Here is a 22,644-nt window from a genome sequence, read left to right as displayed (position 1 = left end):
CTCAAGTAACTAGGTCTGGTATTGCTCTGTTTCTTCCGATTTACTCTGCTAACATCCCCTCGCTTAAGACCCAAGTCTGCTTCCTAGCTGTCACTTAATCCCTCCTTTATAACAAGCAGGGACAGTACAGAACCAAATCCATGGGTACTAGCTTTTCTGTATTTGAGAACCACTTTATTCAGAATTTGAAAGTGGTGGCTATCTTAATTACCCCAGATCCAAATGCCTCCAAGCCCTGAAGGACACTGAAGTAAAATACTACTACTTCATCTCCAGTTTATCTCCTGTAACAGACTCAAAGCTTGATAGACTGAAGAGAAAAGAAAACATTACAGGAAGAGGAAAATCAGGGGTCAGTTTCTTATCTGCTTCCAACACCTGCTTCAGTCACAGGGGTCAAAGTGGAAATCCAGAAGTCCCACCATAAAAAAAGATCCACCCTGCTTCATTCCGTAAGGAAATTCCAAGTGTACACGTTTCAAGCAGCAACACTGTAGTATATCATCACACCTTCGTCCATTTAGACCCTGGTTATGTCGCTTATTGATCGGAGCACAGTCCATTGGTAGAAGCAACGCACACATTCTTTTCCTCCATTGAAAGGTATTACAAAGAGGTAACGAGGAGAGCAGATACCTTAAGTATGCACACTTCCTCCCAAAGCGTGGGGAAAAGTGGGCTTTCCTCTTTTCCTCCCTGGCAATTATCACCTGCTTCCATCATGTACAATGTAAATTTTTCCCACCTGTTGTACAGCTGCTGAGAGCTGAATGTGTAAAGCAAGTACAAGGTGTTTCCAGTGAGAAAGGCCAGGATCCAGAAGACAATCAACACTGATCTCTTCTCCTGAGCAAGGAAAAGAAGCAGACAAGATAAATTCAAAGTCTCAAGGGTTGTGCCGAGCCTTTGACTGCTGAAAAATGCAAGACTAACCCAGGGGACACAAATATGCAACTAAGTAATTAATTTATTTACATAGGAGTAAGAGTCAGAATAGGCTGCTAGGTAAAGACATATATAAACACAAGCAGAACTGGCTCTCATTCATCTAACCTTTTCAAATAAAGCAACTTCAGAGAAATTAATGGAAATATACTGGAGAAAATTACATTCTTACTTGCAAAAAAACAATTTTCAAAGTTGGGATCTTTCTTGGGACATCTAAATTCTCCTGATATTTAAAACGCAGTTTGACAAACACGTTAAAAAACAGTGAGTTCCATATTTGGTACTATAATTCTGAGCTGCTACCTGTCTGGAATTGCACCTCATGAAAGGGGTGTTTCACAAATAGATCCAAAGTCACTTACAAGAAGGCTTAGCTAAACCAAATATAACATAACCCATCACTACATGCAGCAGATATCAATGTTATCTGAATGCACTGAGGTTCTAGAACATGCATTTTTGACTGAAGAAATAATTAAAGGTCAAAAGAAGTACAAATTTTGCATGTCAAAAGAAGTACAAATTTTGCATGTCAAAAGAAGTACTAATTTTGCATGTCAAAAGAAGTACTAATTTTGCATGTCGAAAGACAAGGAACATTACAGACAGAAGCTGGACAGCAGAAGACCTTGTCCTAGGTCTTGGCCCAATGTGATTTTGGTGAGTAAATTTTACTCCTGGGAGAAAAAAAAAAACCAGCATTTTTCTTGTGAGCTGATTTATTAAGGAAATAGCTCTCTGCGGCTATTCAACAGCCAGGGATGTTAGGTTGAGATTTAAAGCAGGTGGATTAATGGGCACACTGCTGGAAAGACAGAGGTACAAAGTGCAAGGCAACAGCAATCTATTACATGATTGTGCAATTCTTCTGTTCATTCAGCATCATATCACATTTATTCCACTGCTGCTGGTAGGTATAAGTATACACTTGTGCCACCCATTTCATTTTTACAAGATGGCAATTCTAGTCTTGTGCTTTTAGTGCTGTTGAAGTATTCTGCTGACACTGGAGATCATAAGACCTGAAAGATCTGCTGGTTTCTTTATATTCCAAGCATATTCTCAACAGAGCATTATAAAGATACTAACAAGTAATACATCTACAAAGTCCTTCAGCTGAACATCTCAAAACATTATCTAAATGCTAATAAAATTAAATTCATCATTAAATAGTGAAATAGGTTTCAGCACCCCTGCTGTACATGATGGGGAAAGCCGCGGAGAAGTGCTTGAAGATGCACTGGCAGTCAATGGCAGAACCAGAAGCAGATTACAATATCCCTGACTTTTCCTCTCTTCGTATTACTATGCCAAAGTTTCAGAAAAGAGCAGGATGGAAACTGGGAGAACATCAATGGGGAGAAATACGAAGTGAGGATTACAGCACGGTGCTCTTATTCCACCAGATCTGTACCCATATAATGGCATTCATCCCTACGTTGCAAAAGAAGGTTCAACATAGACATTGCTTTGTATACAAAGAACAACGTTGCTTGGGAGCGTAAGAGTAAGATGCTGCACTCACCTTCAGAGCAACCTGTTCTCGGAGTGTGGAGTTGGCATATGCGAATGTGCTGGCCATACCAATGCACACAGCAATCCCTGCAGTGAAACACACGGACAAAGTATATAAGGCTGGGCGGGAGGATCTTCAGTCCTAAGCCATTTGATACCAGCATCTCAAGCTTAGAAAATAATTTGCTGGGTGATATTCTGGATGCATTGGGAATTAAAATATATAGGTGACTAAAATGGGGCAGCCTGGACTCACATAAAGTTTAAATTCAAGCTAAATGAAAATAAAGCTACCGCAGTGAGCACTTGCCACCTGGCCCAGTACAAACACTCTGTCCTAATGTCAGGTTCTGTGCTGAAGGAGAAGTGCTGCAAGTTGTGGCTACATTGTGCCAACAGAACTCAGCTAGATGGTGTTACCCCAGCAGTTCAGCAGCTCACGGAGGACAGGGCATGCTCTCAGAACCGTACAGGGTACCAGGTCCAAGGAGCAAGATGAATCAATACCTGGTTTGGAGAATACTGGCAGAGCTGTAAGTGGACTAAACTCAAGCATTACTGGCTTCCCTGGGATAATAATCTCAGCACACTACCCCCAGTATGAGTAAGGGTCCTCAGACATGTCACACACAGAATTTTTTAGTAAGAGGAGGATTCAATGAGTAATTTTGCATGACCACTGGGGGGCTGAAAAAACTCACATACCATTAAAGAAACCTGGATAGACATATTTTTTAGGGAACTCTGAAGATCAGGACTGCAATGTGTAACTGCTGATGCTGTCTGGCTTGATTTCACAACTACCGTCCTTCTAGCTATACCAGCGTCTCATCCCTCTGAGCCCTTCTGTGCTCCACAGAGGCCTTTGCTAATCACTAATGTAAGCTCTCCCCACATCTCCTAGAGAGAGGTCTGAGGGAGAAGCCTTGGTAACATCCTCACCCCCCACAGGAATGTGAAGGAGAGATTAGGAAAAGGTACAGAACTGATCTCCCACAGGTCAGGACAGGAAACAGATGGGACTGATACAGATGAGAACAGCTTGGACTGAAAGTAGGATGAATTTATCAAATGCATTATCCCATGCATATGAATATGTCCCCTTCATGCTAGACTACCTCTAGACACTGTCATGTGGATAAATGTATCAGTCGCCACAACACGACAAAGCTTCCTAACCACCCTCTAACACACTTACAATCTGAAAAGGATAGATGCTTACCAAGCTTATGCTGGAAACAAACTTTAGCCAGGAGGATCAGGATGAAGGGAAGTCCCTTCTGTAGCCATCCAATCACAGCTTTTAACTCTGAAAGAGCTGGGGCTGGAGTTCCAGCTTGCTCATCACTGCCCTCCTCAGCATGCCCATGGCGGTCCCCTCCTGCCATGTGCAGTAGAGATGAACCCCGGTGATGGCCATGGTGGAAATGGTGGGACGACTGCCGGTGGTGAAATGGGGCTCCTTCTGTACGACTGGTCCCTTCCTCCCTTGGGGCTGGCATCTGAATGAATACTTCCCCACCTCCTGCTGAAGAGCCCAGAACCAAACCTGACTGGAATGGCGTGGCTGTGATGGTGCCTGATGGGATGCCTGCCAGGCCTGAGAACAGCTGCTGTGGTGAGGAAGCTTCAGCCTTCAGACTTTCAAAAACTCCGCTTTCATCTACGCTGGTTTCAGAACTGACTGTTTGGCTCCGGTTTCTGCAATGGAAGGAGAGCGGAGAAAAGTGATTAAACAAAAATGAGTGCCACAGGACTTCTCAGTCCTTCAGCCCACTCCTGACTGAAGTTGTTTAAGATTTCCCCACACACTATCAGAATATGTGGGTCTCCAGATGATACGTTTTTTACTCTATTTGCTGTTGGAAAGTCACAGTTGCAGAACTAGAGGCCAGTAATCAGACTCCTAAGATAAGATCAGAGTAATTCTCAAGAACTGATCAAAATGGACCAGTCCCTTCATCTAAGGAACAGAGTTCCCAAGCACCCCCTTTACTTTTGTAGAAGCTAAAGAAATAACTATCTGGTACCAAATTCAACATCTTCTCTAATGACTTTAATATTTAAAGAAAAACATACAAAAACCCACGTAACTTTACACAGTGCAACCAAGACAGGTCACATTATATACAACCAAATTAATCCACCTAACTCAAAGAAATGACCTACCCCCAAAGCCTTCCATCTTTATTTAGGGATGATCGCTACTTGCCTACTGATGAATAACACACCCAAGAGACAGAGTCAGCTGGGGAAGAGAAGCCTTGAGAGCTGCTTGTATGTGCTTGACCCAACAAATATTGTAAGTGAAGGATGTGCTCATGGGTCAAAAGAAATTGTTTTATTTTTATATTCTTGGCAAACTGGACATGGATGTACCCAAATTGCTGGGCACTAGACAGAATTAGATCTGGCACCGATTCTTTCCTGAGCTTGTTGGATTATAGCCAGATTCCAAAAAGAAAGTCTTACATATCTTCATCCTAATACCAAAAGAAAATATGCTTTCTTTACCTGAACTCACTACTGTGGTACTGAAATGAATACGTGTAAAGTTTAGATGACAGGGAACAATACAGGTAACAAGTAGAACAATCATTAGCAGTAAATGCTTGGCAGACAGCAAATACCTCTCTAACTTGCAAAAGGAGAGTGAAGAAAGAATAAAGCTCAGCCACAGGCAAAGCCCACAAATAAGGCATGTTGCAGAGCTTCAGCCTCTCTTAATTTTAATCCTTGGAGATCTCCAACTTTAGAAATAGTGGTCACAAGATGAGACAGCACATGCAGGCACATACAGGGCCCTTAACCCTCTCTCCCCCATGGGTTCTAAAGCCTCCCCAGGTGTCTAAATGGCACAGAGCACTGCCTTTCACCTCACTCTGGAGATAGCTTCAAACCTCTCAGGGCATACCTTCCCACTAAGTAAATTCCTAATAAGGCTTTTTATAGCTACACCCCATTCCCAATGTCTCTCCACAGGCCCCAGCAGGGAATCAAGGTAACAGGATACTGCACACCTCTTCTTGGTTCAAAATACTCATCAACCAGGTCTCGGATTTTACACCTAACATTAAAATTCAGGGATGTATACACAAGACAGGGATATAATGTGACAGAACATATGTCTGGGAACATAACAAATTGGGAGGACCCCAGTGTTCCTGATACCGTACTGTTTGGAACAATACTACCAAGATACACGACTATGCTTTCAGCAGGAGGGCGTTAATCATGGACGTATTGAAAAACAATGAGCAAGGATGGAATTGTGAGTCTGCTGAAGTTAACAGAAGTGAAGAGCACTGGCAACAGCATTTCAGTCTACAGTTAGAAAACCTTCAGCCTGTTACTGGCAACATGTATTTACCCTATCAAGAAACAGAAGCATTTGTAAAAACTGTTTGACATTACTTGGCTTATCTTTTGCACTCAATAATAGACACCTATCCTGAATATATTTTAACCACTCAAACCAATCCCAAAGTGCCTTACAAGTCAGTACAGACTCACGAGAACTCTACACTGCACTACCCATACAACACCTTATGTGCCTCTCAAGCCCCAGGCTTGCCTGCTGATAAAAAACCCACAGACCACCCTGAGGCTTGTGCAGCATCATGCAGAAAAAGTTGAAGATGGCTTTCTTTGTCCCTGAAACTAAGAATAGTACCATGCTAGAAGTAGTCATGACATCAAGCTTCGTCTCTATCTGCAAAACCACTACGAAATACTTAGTGACTGCTTGTGATTACGATCTTTCACTTACAATCTCAGCTCAGCCAAAGCAATGAGAATCGTTAGCTCCATCTTTGTCTTAGAGTAATTAGATTAGTTTCTTCTTTAGAAAAAAAGAGTCAAGCTCTAACCCTGGGAAAGCACAAGGGAATATTTCATACCAGAACAACAACAGTGGCAAGGCTCCCTTGCTGATGTTATAATTACAGAAGTGAATTAGAGGTATTCTACTTCTAAATATTCACATACATGAAGCTAGATACAGATGTAAAGGATCACCCAAAACCTTTATAAAGCACTAAGCCATAGAAGTTGGGAGCTTCAGACCAGCAGACTTTTAAAACATTTTAATAACAGAAGGACAAATAACCTCTGTTCATACAGATTGATCCTTTCAGATTGATAGCAGTCAGGATCCCCACAGGACTGTGCCATGAATCGCTCTTCTGGAGCTCCAAACCATCCTGCCTATGCTAAGCCAACTGTCATATGTGCCATACGAGATCAGGAAATGTGAACCACTGTAGCTGGTAGCTGTCAATAACTGACATGAAGGAGAAAAGTAAGCCTGACTCTAAACTCTCTAAACTCGAGCAGAAAGCCTGGCCACACTACATGCATGCCTTTCTCACTTTTGAGCTTTCATCTTCTAAAACATGCCATACACTTAAATCAGAACATTCCCCTCTGGAGAGGAAAATGGAGGAAAAAAAAGGAAAAAGATCTACCTTTCAGGAGGAACGCTGTCAGTGTTGCTGCTATGCCGTCTCTGCATTTTCCTTAAAACCTTAAAACACAACACGCTCAACATTAACGTTGTAGGTCAACAATTCCCAGTGTGACTACTAACAAAGGCCCACAGAGTCAGAGGGTCGTGAAACCCATTCAGCTAGCAACATGGCTGGCATAAATCATTTGCTTCTCTGAAAGAACACCTCGAGCTTGCCTTTGTTTCTTCGTACGCTTGTGAAAAAACAACTTCCAACTGGCAAATGGAAGCACACGTACGCAGGTCTCCAAGCAGGGCCGGAACTAGTCAGATCCCCTCTTCCAGTATGTGGCAGTCACAAGGAGCGTCCAGCTGTGTGATGTATAAAGAACATATATGTTCTCATAAAGAACTTGAGGACAACTAATAGAGTAGTTCTCGATGTGACACGTGAATCAACATACGCTCTCTGGAAATGAAATCTCTTCTTCCCCTCCTGAAGAAACTCACTTTGTAAAGCAAAACTGAGAAGGAGGAAAAAAAGAAAATGTATAAACATTTTTAATGAAAAAATACAATCAAGACATGACAACATTCTTTTAAAGAAGCAACCCATTTCTTTTAAACCACAAAAAATGCCATTAGCAAATTCTGCACAATGGTCATAAATAATATGCACATATGCAAAAGGTGACATGTTCCTGCTCCACCCATTCTGGAATTGTCAGCACAAATAAAGTAAGGTCTGGAGTGGGAAATGAAAAGGCATTGAAATTGTATTAACTTCTGAAACTTTTTCTAGAACAAGGAGAGTAGTTCTTTGTTTAGGTATTTAAATCTCTGCTTTCAAGGGTCTAATTTTAAGGAACAACCTCAGACACATTACAACTTCTAAAAATAAAGTTAATTAAAAAAGGAAAGAACACAGCAGCAGCAGCAAGGCACAGCAGAGTACCTGGCAAATAGTCCTACACTGCTTAATATTATATTAGTTATATAAAAGCTGAGGAACGGGCTATTTTTCCAAGTGATTTGTCCAGGTTCCCACAGGCATTTCATAGAAGATTTAGAAAGACATCCTTTAAATACTGAAGTCTGATCCTACTCAGCCCTGGGCTACAATAGCTACTGAATAAAATGTAAAAGGCTCTAAACACATTTGAATACCAAAAGTTATAACATTATTTATAACATTTCATACTGCATGAATATATGTAAATGAATGTGCAGCCCTATATCTGCAGTCTGTAAAGGCACAATGGCTCTGAGAACATCTCCTAGCTGTCTGTAAGGAGAAATATGGAAGCTGAGAAGTAGAAAATATGGAATGTTTATTTTTTCCCCTACATTTTCACCTTTTAATTAATATTCTTTACTTTCAGTGATCCACTAGCCCATGCAAAATTGCATTAAATACAAATTTTATCCCTTAATAAAGCCCGTATCATGCAGTTCACAGTGCATGAACAGTTGTGTTTATCACATACACCTGCAGTGAAAATACATGTAGTTTGCCCAGCCCTGAAGATAAGTTACCAAACAGTGAAAGAAGAAAGGGCATTTCAGTTAAATCACAGAGGTAACCGTATGGAATTTGTAACAAGACCAGGAAAAAAAAGTCAGTGTTTACAAAAAAGATGGAAGACTTTTGGTTTGTAACACCGAGTCTTGAAGAACCCCATCACGTTGGCTGAGACAACACTGGATTTGAGTCATCATTGACAGCGAACATGGAGGTTTTAATCTGAGATGCCAACTTTGGACATCCCCTTGACAGTTAATAGAAATACTCACCTATCTATGGAAATAAAATTTAGCATAACCATATATGGCAGGAAAACATAGCTTTTAACCGTTTTATTGAGAATATGCAGGAAGCCATAAGGAGTACCAGAAATCTAATTCTAACCAAAGTTTTCTGATACCCTAAGTTACCAACACTCTTAACTACAAGTTTTGATCTTGTAACTGTCAGTGGTTTTTTAATCTCTAGCTATACATTTTAATTTGTGTTGCGTTTTCAGGGCCAAAATTTGTTTTATAAGGATCTGTAAGTTTTTTACAGTAAAAAAATATATATTAAATTTTTTTTAGATTTTTTAAAGCTGCATTTGTAGTAACAACACTTAGTACTCCTTTAGTACAGAAATCTTAGTACTTACTTAGTACAGGAATTTTTTATGCTTTCCCTGCAGTCAATGTTATTTAATCCTAACCTGACAGTATCTCTGTCGACTTAATATATGATTTCATCCTCTTTTTAACTGAAACAGTAATTAAGATATGATGAAAAGGCCAAGACAGGCTGACCCATGCAGGCAGAGCTGTCCTACCTGTGAACAGCTTTGGGCCCACTGCTTAAAAAGAAACCTGTTCATCTTCCCAGGGTACAAGCTGAAAGCTAGAGTCAGTGTGGAGACCACTCTGAAACTTGGAAAACCCTTCATTCTCTTCTAGACCATTAGAAGTCTACTGGATTCTAACGTGGGGTGAAATCACAATCCAAAATGACATGCAGCTCTATGGGGAATCAGTTTTTCTTTTGGCGTCAGCCACAAAGGGGACAGTGGCATGAATGGTAAGTACTGAGGTGCAGGACTTTGTGAGATGTAATCATCTATTCCGCCCAGAGTCCTACGGATTTAAGATCAGACAGATTTTAAATGGACTTTGTTCCAAAAGGCACTCAGCTTCACTACTGATTGACCCTGCCTTTTCCAGATTAGGGGTTTTCATCTTGCAACACTTGGACATTTTTTAACAGTACCTGAAGAACAGGTTTAACCAGAGGTGCAAGGTGCCACGGTGGGAGAGAGGGAAGCTCGAGAGGGTGCAGACATGTCATACGTGGAGCCCTTCAGATAATCCAAGATGATCCAAATTTCAAACTCTCACAGGTCCTTCAAGCTGGTGCATTGTAAGGCACCTGGATCACCGTGCTCAAACAGGCATCTGTAAGAAGTACATACACAGAGTCATTTCCACCATAGCACCGTGAGTTTCCCCTCTCCATCTCCCTGAGAAAGAGAGCGAGGAGCGGGAACCCTCGCTGCTCGAAGCCCCGCACGCGTGCAGACCCAGCGCGGCCGCTCGCCTCCGGCCGCGGCACCTGCAGCCCTGCTCAGTGGAGAGGCGCCCCCGGGCGCCCGCCGCACGCCGCCGCACGCCTGTGCAAGCGAGATACACGCAGAGATGTGCTTGTATCTACACGCAGATATGCACAGACACGCACCTACAAACACCGTTACGTACACACACGCACTTATCTGCACCCACACAGAGAGACCGAGGCCAGGCCGTTTTCCTCCAGCCGGTCGGGGGCGGGGATTCCCGGCGCAGCCGGCGGCTGGATGCCCCAGCGGGGCGGGGGCGGGGGCGGGCCGGCGCTGGGGAGCTGCGAGCCCGGCCGGGCCGGACCCGCCGGCGGCGGCCCCCGGTACCTCGCGGCGCGGCGGCGGGCAGCGCGCGGGCCCGGCGCGGCCGCACCCCCTGCGCGCACGCACATCCGCGCCGCCCGCCGCCTCCGCCCCGCGCCGGCGGAAGCGCTTGGGCCGCGCTCCCCGGGAGGGCGGCCGGGCCCGGTGGCAGCGCCGGGGCTCTCCGCCGGGCGCGGCCCTCCCTCCCTCCGCCGGCGCCGGCGATGCCGGTCCCGCACCAGCGCGGCCTCCGCCGTTCCTCTCCCTCCGCGCGGCGGGCGAGCGCGGCGGCGGCGGGGGGCTGAGGGCCCAGCCCGCCGCGCCGGGGCCGGGCCGCCATGGTGCCCTGGGGAGCCGTGCTGTGGCGGCGGCTGCTGAGGAAGCGCTGGGTCCTCGGCGTCGTCTTCGGGGTCTCCCTCGTCTACTTCCTCACCAGCACCTTCAAGCAGGTCAGTGCCCGCCCCGCAGCCCCCGTCCCGCCGCGGGACCTGCCGTCCCGCTCCCGGCGCGCAGCGGGGCGGGTTAAAGAGGTCCCTCGTCCCGGGGTCACTCTTGCTCTTCAAGTGCTGCCCCTGAACTCCTGGGGTATGTTGCCGTAAGAATTACGTAATAATTATTAAATAAAGAAAAGAGTTCAGTAAAGTCATGCCTGCTGCTGTGTTTGGCAGCGCTGGTGTTTTGGACCAAAACTGGGGGGAAAAAAAAAAAATCTCGAAGGGACTTGATTATTCTATTGTAGTATCTCTTGTGAACTCTAAGTCCACTAGCAAAGAACTTACAGAGGAGAAATTTGCGCGCCTGTGGTTATTTAATACAATACATGCTACTTTCTGTGGTTGTAGTCGCCGAGTTCGGCTGTGCTAGCCGATCCTGTGGTGAACTTGCGCACCCCCGTTTTACTGGATTATGTCGCTTCCGTGCTGTGTACAGCAAGAAGTAAGCTACTGCAAGTAATGTGTTGCTTAGTCCACCAACACTTGAATTTACAACTACTAGATGTTTTTAATTGTGGGACAGACACGTGGATTGGGGTGGCAGAAGGAACTTGTATGCTTGGTTGCATCGCTGTCTTTCCTTGCAGGAAGAAAGGATGGTGAGAGATCGGACTCTCCTCCAGGTGCAGGAGCATGAGCAGCCGATCATGTGGAAGGTGAAGTTCAGTTCGGGGAACAGCAGTCAGCTGAGTAACCAGTGCAGGAATTCTGTGCAGGGGAAGCTCCTCATTACAGATGAACTGGGTATACCTTGATACTAAGAATTTATTCTGCCTTTTGCAGTCTAGAACACTGCTTTGCCTGTCTGGTTGTTGATGGTGCTTCCAAGTAACAGCTGCTCTTTAGTGAGGCATTCTTACCGCAGAACCTGAGCTGTTGGCCTTTCATCCTCAGACTGGATTAATTTTGCTGCAGCTGCAGACACTGCTGATGTGGCTCTGTGCGCAACCGGCTTGTGTCCCGCTCGGCTCCGCTCAGGCACGGTACCTTACGAGTGCGGCTGTACTGTTTCCAAGACCACCTTATATTCAAAGAACTCCAGTCACCTTTGCACAGAACTCAGACGTTGAGTCCTGCTCAATTTAGTGTGGTTGCTTGCAGAGCTATCTGTCTCTCCCTGCAGTGTATTCCTACTGCCAGGTATGTTAGGGAGAGGAATGGGGGAAAACTGGCCTTGTACGGAGGCAGCTCAGGACTGGTATAATTAGTGCTCAGTCACAGTTAACGAGCTCACCTGACCCCTGTAAACCCAAGGATGTCGCTTGCAGGTTCTCAGATTAACCACTTGGTTTAAGTGTATGGAGCCTTTCCTACCATGCGCACGTGCTTCCCCAGTGTGGTTGTTGCTCAGGTGCTGGACCCTTCTTGACCAGAAATCAAGGCTGTAGAATAACTGTCACATCTTCTGTGATTTGTGTCGACACCAAATGTAGCACTGCCTGAATTATGCTTACTGGTGATTCGCCAAGGTCTCTAAAATCACTGATACCTTTCACAGTCTAACACTGTGATAGCACAGTTTCCATAGGGACACGCACTGTGGTTCTGTACTATTAGGGATTCCTCTCAATGAATATTACAACTATCCTGCATGGATAAATCTAAGCCTCCTCATATTGAATTGCAGAGAGAGCTATCCAGATGTAGACTGGTTAAAAGAACGTATGTCAGGGTTTTCTCCAGTACCATCGTTGCCAGTTATCTTTTCCTTTCCAATCACAACAATGAATTACGCCAAAAAGAGATCAGAACTTGAATATCCTGCATTTAATGACTCATACTGTATATACAGCATATTAGATTAGGTATATAATAGTTGTACTACAACACCAGATTGTAGTAAAACTCAGCTTTATGTCCAAGCGTTATTTCAAAGAATTGCTAATTAGGACTTTAGCCACCTTGAGGGGGATCATAATCTACTAAATGATAAATAAACCTGTTCTTAAGTGATGTGATTCTTACTATAGCATTTCTATAGACCGTACAAAGGAGTATGTCTCGCCAGTTATTACTACTGTTTTTGTGTTTCAGGCCACATCTGTGAGAGGAAGGACCTACTGGTAAATGGCTGCTGTAATGTCAACGTGCCCAGTACGAAGCTGTACAGTTGCGACAGCTGCCTTCCCAACGGCTGCTGTAGCGTGTACGAGTACTGTGTTTCCTGTTGCCTGCAGCCCAACAAGGTGCGTGGTCTTTCTTCTGCTTTTCAGGTGTTCTCAGGTTCCTCTGTGGCTTAAAGTGGGTGTTTGTGAGGAGCTTTTCCCTTAGAGGGCACAGTTCCTTTTCTTGGCAGGATGAGGAAAGCCTGCAAGAACCATATGGCAGGCTATAAATAAACCCTGAAACAAATCTATCCTTCCCACCTTTGAGAGGAAATACTGGGAGTCTAGCAAGGTGTTTCAACTTCAGGGGAATTGCATTTGCTGAAGGGAAATGGTTGCAGAAAAGCTATTCCAGCCAGTATCAGTTTTGCAATTGGCACTTTGCTGCATTCCATTAGCTTCTCTAGAGTCTCTTCCTGCTGCCGGGGTTCCGTGATGTGTTAACCTTTCTGTGCTTGCTAGAAATTTGTAATGGAGTTGCTTACTATTCCTCTAATACTTGAGCCGTGTAGGTTAAGGTGAACTTTGATTACTCGTTTTTGACCTACAGTGTTTGTGGGTTTTCTGTTTTGTCGTATTTTTTGCTAACCACTTCAGCAACATCTTCTGGAACGTTTCTTGAACCGGGCAGCCATTGCTTTCCAAAACCTCTTCATGGCAGTGGAAGATCGCTTTGAGTTGTGTCTGGCGAAATGTAGGACTTCATCACAGGTAAAACACAAGTACATGTCCAGGGCTCAAAAATGGAAGCAATACCCAAAAAGTGCCCTTGGAAAATGGGGCTTGGTCCTATGAATGGCTGGTCTGTTGTGCTTGCATGCACATGGGCATTTTCATAAATGCTGAGAGCAAATGTGGAGACAGTCCTCTGATTTGTAAGGTGAAATAGTAACATCAGCAGTAAATGAAGGGCAAAGTGCACATTTAGAGCAGGATAAGTTGTAGCCTCTCTTTAGAAAAGAGGTACTTAACTAAAAAGAGACTAGCTGAGTTCAGTGACTGGTGAGGATCTCGGGTGAGTTCCGGGGAAGATCTCGTAAGGATGAGAACAGTGAGAGTTGTTCCCAGTAGCTTCAGAATGCTATTTACAGTACATTTTTAGACTTATATGCTGACAATCATCTGCATAGGAGCTCAAAAAGTATGTTGAGTTTTTTTGCTTTTTAAGAACAGAGGTAAACTTCTGTTACCCATGTGATTTTATTAGAAGTTTTTGTCTAAGCAAGCATCAGGCCTCTGAGAAAGTGCTGTCAAGAGATGTCATGCAGCTTGAGTATTAAATATAGCAGTAGGGATGGACTGCCAACAAAGGACGTAGTTCCAAATGTCTCCAAAGTTGTGGGTTTCTTACCCATGGTACCTGAGCTCTAGCTTTATCAAGAAACCTGCACGCATCTCAAGTAGCAACTTTATTATGCCTTGCTTGATGTTTTGACATTTGATGTTTAGGACGTCTGACGATACTGCCAAAGCATATATAACACATTTTTTTTTGAACACTGAATCTATTCCCACCTACTTGGGTAGTCTCCTGAAAAGTAGGTTCTGGGTATGGCTCAACGTTGAAGTGGTATAATATAGCGACTGTCTTCTGTATGTTGGGAGTGCAGTGTTGATTGACACTGGATGATATTCTAATGAGTCGAAGAGTTTGGAAAACTTTTTGCATACGTGTAAATGCTCTGGGTTTTGGCCCTCAGTGAAGAGATGTGTTTTTTCAATACGTGTGTATCATTAAAGCTTCTCCTTTTCCTGACAGAGCGTGCAGCATGAAAATACCTATAGAGACCCAATTGCAAAATACTGCTATGGTGAATATCCCCCAGAGCTTCTGCCTGTCTGAAAGCTGTGTGACCTAAGCAACAGAGGGACGGAACTGGAGACTGGAATCCAAAAGAGCAAGACGTCAGCTGCTGCTTTACAGGAGCCTCAGTGTAAATGGCTTACGTTGTTTCTGGGGACAAGCCCCAAGGTGTACAGTGTAAGCGAGAGACTTAGGTTCTCCGGGACTGAATCTTGCTGTCTTCAGTTAGTTATGCACCTGCTTTAGAGTACTAGTACATTCTTTGAATATTCCTCTAAATTATAGGATGCACAGAGTCAATCTAGGCTATAAAACATCATAGGAAAATGACTAATGTAGCTTTGCAGCTGTACATGGAGATTCAGTTGTGTCTCTGCACTTCAGAGACTTTCCAGAGTGACAGCAATAATTTGAGAACTTTGCTTTAAGAGGGTAAAGCATCCCTGTTGTGCTTCTCTCTCTGGAGCACTTCTTGACATACATGGTGTATACTACATATGTAATTATGAATTATTTATTCATTTTATATGGATTACTACCTGAAAGTACAGATGCTTTCACAGGTAGTTGTTGATGTCTTTCAGTCCCTGTTTTGTTATGTGAGGTAGAAAGGATATTTTAGATCCTGACTAAAATTGGATGGTGATTTTCCTCCTTAGTCTAAAGGAATTGTACTGGGATTCGTCACTATAGTGCTTATGTTCCTCTTAGTTAATTTAAAGCATTCAGAACTCCAATGGAGTTGTTAGGCTGTCGAAGTCCCATAGCACGAGAGAAGAGCAGGGAGCTGCCTAGGGTGGGATGTTTGTTGCCTGTAAACACTTTCCTTGTTACTCTGCAACGGTTTCCTCAAAGAGGAGTCTTAGTCTTGTAAAGAGCGCTCTGCTAGTCCGCTTTGTGGCAGGGAGTACTGCAGATTCGCTCACTTGAACTTGTTCAGGCTTTGGTAATTCAAATGTACTTCACTCCTGGTTGTGTAGGAGGCCAAAGGGTGGAGTTGTTCTAGGATTTCAGTTTAATGATGGTCTTGAGCATGCAGTAATTAGAATGTCAGGACGTGGCACTAGCCCTCCTCTGAGGACAACTGTGGCGCATGAGTTCAGCTAAACAGTCATGATGGTTTTGATTTGCTGTTTGACATACTTGCTACTCTGGAATGCCAGTCTGATCAGAATGGCGCTAGAACAGGGTTGGTTCTCCCACAAATTTTCCCAGCTTTCTTAAGTTGCAATTTAAACTGTCTCCCTCGTAAGGCCACTCAACACAGAAAAGATGGATAGAGAACCTGTAAAATGCTGACTCAATTTGTGCTCCCCTTCTGCAAGTCACTGGGCAAAGTCCAAGCACTAGGCAAAATTGGGCTGTTCTTTTCTGTATGCAAAGCCTCATTTCTCTTGTTTTTAGCCCATCCATCTCCTCTGTGATTTTGACTTTGTGTATGCTTATTTAAACTGATAATTCCTATTCCTTGACTGAAATAAAACAATCTACAGAGGCTTTAACAAAAACAAAACAAAAAAAACCCCAAAAGCCAGCCAAGCAGAGTGGCAGAGTATCCTGGTGCAAAACGCCTGTAGAATGCTATTGCAATTACATACGATATAAACATTCTAGAAGTAGTGTTACCAGCCATCTGATAAAATCCACTTGCATTGTTTTCATTGTTCTTTCCCAGAAGTCATCAAGTGAGATAATGGTTCTGTCAGCAGATTCTCTTGAAAATCTTGTTTCTCCCAAAGCTTAAAAGCTTTAGTGTTAGCAGTTTATCCAGCTGAAAAATCTGTTTCCCCTTTGCTGCCATCCTATGGCAACTTGCTGCAGCAGACATGATAGTGTGAAGATGCAGTGTGAAATGCTGTCTTCAGAGGGTAGCAGAGGTTACTTCTCTTTTCAGTGTTAAACAGATTCTTCACCCCTGTTCCAGCACTTTGTAACTGTTTTCTTCAGGGAAGGCCATCAGGTTGGACCATCATATCATTCCCGCTGAGATGTGTTCCAGCATTTCATGATTTGTACCACGACTGCTGAGATCAAGATACTGATAGCTTTCTTTTTCAACTTGGTATTAATTCTTTAGCAGGTGATACCGCTGCTTGAAGCAGAAATTGTAAGAAATCCTAAGAACCAACCTAATTTAGACAATATTAGTGGGAATCCCTGGCCCCTTCTCTCCTAGAAAAACAGGATGTGATCAGAAGTGCATTGTGACCATTGTCCATTCAATGGGACAGATATAGCATCCTCCCTCCCTCCCTTGTGGTTGAGCTGTTCAACTAGTGTCTATACTATATGTGAAATCATTAAAAATTTATCTGTGTTCTAAAATACTGCCTGTTCTCATGTCTTTCATTGAACTCTAAGGCAACACTACCAAAATGTAAGTTTGAAGAATGCAGTGGAGGAGAGAGGGACAGTAACTTGAATATAAGAAAAGAGCAAGCTTCTCTCAATGGTGCGCAGAAAGATCTGTCTGTTTTCTAAAGCGGATTGAGCAGGGAAAGGTATGCAAATGATTGCTTCACGTTGTGAAGATACAGTGAGATGTCAAATGTGCTTCCTGGTAATACTTCTGTGTGATTTAAGTGATGTCCATCCCTCTTGCAAAAAAGCTTGGTGACTGGTTGTCACTGGCCGTCTGACATCTTCTTTCTATTTGTCAGCTAAGAGGCTCAGGTTGTTGACTTGTATTTGGCAGCAGATCTAGTGAGAGCATTTGATGGAGTGACTGGCTCTGCTTATCTGCACTGAGGTCAATGCTGGGGATAATTGAATGGGTTGTGTACTCCTTGATTTCTGTAGTTTACAAGAATATTAATGCTAGTGAAAAATGGTAGCAGCTGACATCTAATGAGGAACAGGTATAGTATTTTGCTGTACCAATTTGGAAAGAGTAATCTATGGCAGAAGGGCAAAGCAGTAACTGCCATCCTAGCTGAATTTAAACTTGAGCCATTAGCCTTGAAAGAACCTGCTGTACTGCTCCATTGGGATGGTGCAGGGAGAGCCGGTTAAAAATTCTTATTGTGATGTGCTGGAGTTCTGAAAAGGCAAAAGCCAACGCCTGGTTTGAGGCCAACACTAAATGGTTGATGAACTGGGAACATGGTTTCTGCATCTCAGAATCTCACTCACTGCAGTGGCAATTCTTTGTCTTCTGTAAGTGTTCAGGTTTAATCACTTGGAGGACTTTCTAATGAACTATGTTAGTCAGTTTCAGAATATAAAGCACTAAGCACAGCAAATCCTAAACATGAGTCTTTGTTCTGATGTGCTTTTAAAAAGCAAAACTTTTTTTGACTTCCCTTGTCATTTAGCTGCACAGGCTTGAACTTTAGGATTTGTTATGTCTTGCGCTAGTCACTTAAACTGCAAACACACTAGTTCCTTTAACCTAGCACCATAATGTGATATTTGTTCTTCAGTTATTCTAGTCAAGGAGAGGTGGGGGAGGAGGTGAAAAGGAATTCTCCTACTCAGCAAGTTCCACAGAAGACGGAGTTCAGCAAATTATTGGTGCTTTAATACGAGTCCTCTGTATTTCTTTACAACTCAAGGCAAACAACTAAATATATGCAGAGGGGGAAAAATGCCAACTTCAAAACCTGCAGGGAATGATGGGAAAGTACTTAGTTCTTCATTTTTGATCCGCGTCCAATTAAACAGGCATTTATATCTAAAATTTTTGGTCAAATAAGGTCTGACTTGTAGTAACATGCATACTGTCTACGTGATGTTTTCCATTTTTGAGGCAGTCATATGGCCACAGATTTTTCTTAGAAATCATTGTTCTTAGTAGATTAGAAGTATAGGTCTTAAGCAAGAATTCTCAGGGTGCTTTCAGATTGAAGCGTGCTTGTTGCTGTGGTCTGCTGTTTTGCCTATGGTAAAATAACACAAAGTTGCAGAGTAGAGAAAATTAAGAAATTAATTCTGGCTGAAAATCTTGCCTTGTAGAAGCTTTTCTAGTGTGTATTTAAATTAAGGGGATAGAAGACCACAAGCTATAGTTGCAAATGGAACGGGAGGCAGATGTTAGTTCACCTGTGAGATTAATTGCAATCTGTTTCTGCTATTAATGGTTGAAATGAGGATCAGCATCTGATTTCTTGCTAGTGTAATGGAAGCTTCCAATAAAATCCAGTATGTTTTCTGTCTCTCTGCATACACCTACAGAGTAAGGCACACTAGTAGGACTCAAGGTGGCTGGGAATCATATGTCAATTCTCTACATTCTGTTCCTGTCCTGCACAAAATTTGTTTAGATTTTAAACTCCTCAGAGCAAGACGACAACTCTACATTTATGGTTCCTAGGACTTCTGACCATGGCATCACCTCCAGCTTTTAATGTACCTATTCGTATGAATAATACCTATCTAACTCAGTGAGTGTTTTCTTGTATGTGTATGTATTTGAAGAAGTTGGTTGAATGTAAGTCACAGGTGCCCAGCCACTCCAGCATCCTATACTACTGACGTTGTCATATGCATAGAAATGCATCTATCGGCTATGTAAGGTAACACAGGGTAGTCTGTCTCCACGTCTTCAAACTGAAAAATGTAGATTATTTGCAAACTACAGTTAGAGCTGCTTAGTAATAAAACTTGTGCTATCTGAGGAAATAAATATGTTTATACAGGGATGAACAGGGTCCTAATTTATCTAAATTGCTGAAGCCTTAAAAATACACATTAAATTAAAAAATCCCAATGCTCTATAATAGCAAATGCATATAAAAGTGTGAGTAAATAAATGTAATTTACCCCTTCTGATATCTTTTTGTCTGCTCAGCTTCTTGTGTCAGCCTACAAACTTACTTCTAGTAGTGTATCTCAACTGGTGTAACAGCGAGGATCAGCCACCAGAGGTTACCACAGCATTTGGATAAAAGCTGTCTCTTCCTGGTGGAGCCAGGCTGGCAGTTGGCCCTTAGAGCTGGATTTCAGTGGGCAAAAGGCAGGCAAACCTACAAGTACAGAACACAAGTCATTACGTTGCTCCAGGAAAATGTGTGGAGCGTCTGTATGTATATTCCTACATCTTTGGCCTGGCTATGCACACCTACAATATAAATTTACCTGTAAGGGATTCCTGGGTTTTCAACTTTTTGGGCAGTCATGGGTACTAATGTGGGGAAATAGCCACAGTACTGGGGCAACCTGATTGACAACTGTTGTACTAAAATAATAATAATAACCCCCCCGACCCTCATGGTAGGGGGAGAAACTGGAGAGATTTGCCCAACTGCTACTGTGTGTTGCTCTGTCATGGCAGCTCTCTGGGGAATGAGAGGCTGGGGAGCAGCTCCCCAGAGAGGGACCTGGGGGTTCTGGTCAATGGCAAGTTGAACATGAGCCACCAGCGTGCCCTGGCAGCCAAGGGGGCCAGCCGTGCCCTGGGGGGCACCGAGCCCTGCATCGCAGCTGGGCGAGGGGGGGGATTGTCACGCTCTGCCCCGCGCTGGGGCGGCCTCACCTCCAGTCCTGGGTGCAGTGTTGGGCGCCGCAGGACATTAAAGATATAAAGCTACTGGAGAGGGTCCAGAGGAGGGCCACGAAGCTGGTGAAAGATTTAGAGGGGGAACCGTATGAGGAGCAGCTAAAGTCACTTGGTTTGTTCAACCTGGAGCAGAGAAGGCCGAGGGCAGCCCTCATGGCGCTCTGCAGCTCCCTCCCGAGGGCAGGAGGAGGGGCAGGGCTGGTCTCTGCTCGCTGGTGACCAACGCCAGGCCCCGAGGGGATGGCAGGGAGATGTGCCAGGGGAGGGTTAGCCTGGGCATTAGGGAAAGGTCCTTCCCCCAGAGGGTGGTGGAGCCCTGGCACAGGCTCCCCAGGGAGGCATCACGGCACCAGCCTGGCAATATTCAAGCAGCACTTGGACAAGGCCCTCAGAGACACGGTGTGAATTTGGGGTGTCCCATGCAGGGGCAGGAGCTGGGCTCGATGGTCCTTGTGGGTCCCTCCCAGCTCAGGGCATTCTGTGATTCACGCCTCAGAGGCGCTGGGCTCTGACAACGCAGTGAAAGAGGCTCCTCCCTGCGAGCCAGGCCCCGGAGGTGTGAAGGGAGGGCTCTGCGGTCGAGGCCCGGGCTCCTGCGGGGCTGAGGCTCGCTGAGGTCTGGCGGCAGGGCACAGGGTGAGCTCCCGCCGCCGCTTCCCCGTTCGGCCACGTTTCCCACCTTTTTCTCCTCACGCTGTGTCCGTGTGTCGTTCTCCCCCCGCCCCATTAGCTGCCCGGCCCGGGGCGAGGGGAACCCTGAGCTGGGGCGGCCGCTGCGGTAACGAACCGGACCCCGGGACGAGGCTCGCACCGGGCTCCCGCCTTTCCCGGAGCGCCACAGCCGTGCCCAGACCGCGGCCCCCGGCGGGAGCGCCCTCTCCCGCGCTGCGCTGCGCGGCGGCCCGCTGCCTCCCCGGTGGTGGCTCTGACACGGCAAACCGAGGTAAGGCCGCGCCGCGGCGGTCGAGGTCTCGGGGCGAGAAGGGTCGGCGCTGCTCTAACGCCTGTCGGCGCCGAGGTGCTGCTTTGTTTCAGCAGTAGTTTTGTTTACACTCGCTTAGAAGCTTCTCCTGACAGGCTACAGCTGAACGAGCCTGCTGAGGGTTTTTTTTGGTGGTGGTGGTTTTGGTTAAAACACGCGTAAGGCTGTGTTTTAACTCGCAATTAAGCCTTGACCTCACCGCTGCCCTGCCGTGCTGCCGGTGCTCGCCGGCGGCGGCCGCCCGCTGCGTGGGGCGGGGGTCACGGCCGCCCCCGCGGGGCAGCGGAGCGGCTCGGCCCCTCGGAGCCCGCTTCTCCTCCCCCCTCTTCCCAGCCTCTCACCACAGCCCCTTGTGGCTCTGCTTCGTAACCTGCCGCCGCCCCTGAACCTGCTTCCATGTTTCTTCTCTCAGCTCACTGGCTGCTCCGGTTTCTCTCCCCACCCTTTCCTTTCCCCAGGCCCCCGTATCTTTTCTCCCTTCCCCTGCTTTGCCTTGGATCTGTCTCAGCTTTAGTAACTGAAGGTTGAAACGGGGTAGCAGTAATTCTCCCTCCTAAAGGAAATGTTGCTTTTTCGAAGTAGGGAGAGGTAGTGTAGCACTCCCCTTGCCTTTGAGATGAGAGGGCTTCTCTCTCTTCTATCTTAATTTCTTTAATCCAGTGCTAGCTGTAGCTTGCCAGTGTCTCCGTCCACCTTTGCTTTGCGTATTTAGGCAAAATTTCATACTATCATGGTTGCAGTATGTGTTAAAAGGCATACCCATCCAAAGTTTCTGGAGAGAAAAGTAGTGTTTCTTGGCACCTGTGCTGTCCGCTGGGTGAGGAAGCAGAGTGTGAATTTTCCCATTTATGTTGCATTTGTCCCTAAGAACTTGGATCTTGAACCTGGATCCCATTAGGCAAATGCACCTCAAATATGTGGGTTTTGCTTTGATAAGCATACATTTACTTTTTCAGCAACAAGAGTTCTAAATCTATTTGAAAATTATTGAAAACCTCTAGGTTGCTGAAGAAAGTATTTGTCCTTATTATGATATCCTAGCTTGCTGCCAACAGAGATGAGGCTTGCTTGCAGGAGAAATATGACTTAGGAAAAGAAAAAGGTGTGCATGCTATCTGATCTCAGTCTTCCATTGTGAAAAGTTTATATTTAGAATTTGTTATAATGCCAAAATAGCACCAGCATCAGTTAAACTTTTTTTTTTTTTTTTGAGTAGTTACATCAAACTATGTTATTGTCTCAAAATGAGCCCAGATGAGTTGTGCTCATGAACCTTTATCTCACTGCATGGAAGCCCAGCTCTGTGCTGAAAAGTAATCCTGAAAAAAACCCAATAAAGAATAATCTCCTCCTTTGCTTAGTGACACCTGGGAAGGCTTGTTCTCAGTGTTCAGCATGCTTTTTTCCTGTCCTGCTAGTTCGTAAATTCAAGCTGG

General features: G+C 44.8%; 2 protein-coding genes and 1 long non-coding RNA gene across 11 annotated transcripts in view; 1 reads left to right on the top strand and 2 right to left on the bottom strand.

The window, feature by feature from the left end:
- The window catches only part of RNFT2 (ring finger protein, transmembrane 2), a 35,625-nt gene extending 25,138 nt beyond the window's left edge, over nucleotides 1-10,487 (bottom strand). Inside the window, exons 1-7 of one of the 9 annotated variants that reach the window (XM_075110381.1) lie at nucleotides 10,167-10,487; nucleotides 9,678-9,862; nucleotides 7,137-7,434; nucleotides 6,930-6,988; nucleotides 3,686-4,164; nucleotides 2,474-2,550; nucleotides 746-846 (exon numbers count right to left, since the gene is read on the bottom strand). In XM_075110381.1, the coding sequence (XP_074966482.1) occupies nucleotides 746-846; nucleotides 2,474-2,550; nucleotides 3,686-4,164; nucleotides 6,930-6,976 (704 nt within the window). In that variant the 5' untranslated portion in view covers nucleotides 6,977-6,988; nucleotides 7,137-7,434; nucleotides 9,678-9,862; nucleotides 10,167-10,487. Of the gene's footprint in view, nucleotides 1-745; nucleotides 847-2,473; nucleotides 2,551-3,685; nucleotides 4,165-6,929; nucleotides 7,435-9,677; nucleotides 9,863-10,142 lie in introns of all 9 variants that reach the window. The other 8 variants (XM_075110382.1, XM_075110379.1, XR_012663224.1 and 5 more) reach the window with 8 other exon arrangements.
- SPRING1 (SREBF pathway regulator in golgi 1) lies at nucleotides 10,436-17,056 on the top strand. Its single transcript, XM_075110383.1, has 5 exons — nucleotides 10,436-10,775; nucleotides 11,408-11,564; nucleotides 12,855-13,006; nucleotides 13,523-13,636; nucleotides 14,685-17,056. Exons 1-5 carry the CDS (start codon nucleotides 10,665-10,667, stop codon nucleotides 14,766-14,768), a joined length of 618 nt encoding a protein of 205 aa, XP_074966484.1. The 5' UTR covers nucleotides 10,436-10,664; the 3' UTR covers nucleotides 14,769-17,056.
- Nucleotides 17,057-18,079: 1,023 nt separating this feature from the next.
- Nucleotides 18,080-21,633, bottom strand: LOC142064877 (uncharacterized). Its single transcript, XR_012663226.1, has 3 exons — nucleotides 21,550-21,633; nucleotides 19,545-19,693; nucleotides 18,080-18,607 (listed from the first exon to the last, which is right to left on the bottom strand). It is a non-coding gene; the product is annotated as an uncharacterized LOC142064877 (long non-coding RNA).
- Nucleotides 21,634-22,644: the final 1,011 nt, after the last annotated feature.

Source organism: Phalacrocorax aristotelis, chromosome 15 (assembly GCF_949628215.1).
Source record: "Phalacrocorax aristotelis chromosome 15, bGulAri2.1, whole genome shotgun sequence".
NCBI lineage: Eukaryota > Metazoa > Chordata > Aves > Suliformes > Phalacrocoracidae > Phalacrocorax > Phalacrocorax aristotelis.
The sequence above is the reverse complement of the archived record's forward strand: the minus strand, read 5'-3'. Positions and strand labels throughout refer to the sequence as shown.

Bases quoted from the DNA above. Each gene is read 5' to 3' on its own strand.
- SPRING1 (XM_075110383.1), top strand. From the start codon at position 10,665: ATGGTGCCCTGGGGAGCCGTGCTGTGGCGGCGGCTGCTGAGGAAGCGC. The intron at 11,565-12,854 runs GTATACCTTGAT...TTTGTGTTTCAG, and splicing joins CCTCATTACAGATGAACTGG to GCCACATCTGTGAGAGGAAG. The intron at 13,637-14,684 runs GTAAAACACAAG...TTTTCCTGACAG, and splicing joins AATGTAGGACTTCATCACAG to AGCGTGCAGCATGAAAATAC.